Consider the following 1,098-nt stretch of genomic DNA (forward strand, 5'->3'; position numbering starts at 1 on the left):
TTTTCCCTACGCCGTGTGCTGAGATTATCACAACTAAAATCGTTCTTGCACTTCTGTATAGGCACTCGGAAGCACGTTTATTGGTGTCATTGCCTATTTGTAACGGATTTTGTGGAATATATTACACGTAAGCGAAAACTTGGTTGAGTATGTTTGTAAAAACATGTGTAGTGTTATGCGTCGTGCTTTGTGTGGCGTTGGTGTCGAAAGCTCAGTGGTGGGGGGCAGGACCCCTCCCGCCGGCGACGCCCTGGATGCCGCCTTTGCAACGGACTCTAGAGACCCACAGGATGCCAGGAATCTACAGGAATCGCCAAGGACATTTTCCAGGCCCATTTCAACCGCAGCCTTCCAGGACACATCCTCTAAGGACACCGAACGCCATCAGACCACCAGTTAGACAGTCATCCTATTCCACCTTGAGTCTCCTCCCGTCACTGAAATCCCTCACGTCCTTACTCGATCCCTTCGGCCTGTTCAAGGAGGAGAAGAAGTCACAGAGTGTCCTGGTGAAGAAGATGTCCGCCCCTTCCCCCTCTGCGACCACCACCACCGAAGCACCCCCTCCCATGGTATATTTCCCTGACGGAGGTGACGGAGCCTGCGAGGACTTCAGCAGCGGAGGCTTCAACACGTACAGCTTCCTCTCCTTCTTGTTCTCTGTGGTGAACCTCGTCGCTATGGTGAGTAGCCTTCGTATTTCTGTGTATGTTTGTATTTTTTCGTGTCGCTATTATACTACGCTGTGTTGGTTTCCATGTTATATTTTTTCCATATTTATATAGCCATCGGTATTGCAGAACCAACTAGTAGCAATGTATTCCCTGTTATCACGTATTAAGACAGTGGTTCTCATCCTGTGGGTCATTCTGTAATCACAGATGGTCCATAGACGCTTACTAGGATACGTAATGCTTACTTGTAAAAGGAAATTTAAAGAGATATTAAACTGCCTGCTATGTACGATCAACCACGCCAGTTCTGGCAATTTACCCCCTCTGTTAATCAAATAAATGCATGAAAAGTAAAAAAAATCACAATATTAGTAAATTGTAATTCCCAAACTTCACAGGTGGCCAATAACGTCAACAATAACCT

At 46.4% G+C, this 1,098-nt stretch overlaps 1 protein-coding gene across 1 annotated transcript in view; it reads left to right on the plus strand.

The window, feature by feature from the left end:
- Positions 1-43: 43 nt before the first annotated feature.
- Positions 44-1,098, plus strand: part of LOC119590375 (putative uncharacterized protein DDB_G0289263) — a gene marked incomplete in the record, with an annotated part of 2,602 nt that continues 1,547 nt past the window's right edge. Inside the window, 1 exon segment of the mRNA XM_037939045.1 lies at positions 44-683. Within this exon segment, the coding sequence (XP_037794973.1) occupies positions 150-683 (534 nt within the window).

Source organism: Penaeus monodon, chromosome 27 (assembly GCF_015228065.2).
Source record: "Penaeus monodon isolate SGIC_2016 chromosome 27, NSTDA_Pmon_1, whole genome shotgun sequence".
NCBI classification, from domain to species: domain Eukaryota; kingdom Metazoa; phylum Arthropoda; class Malacostraca; order Decapoda; family Penaeidae; genus Penaeus; species Penaeus monodon.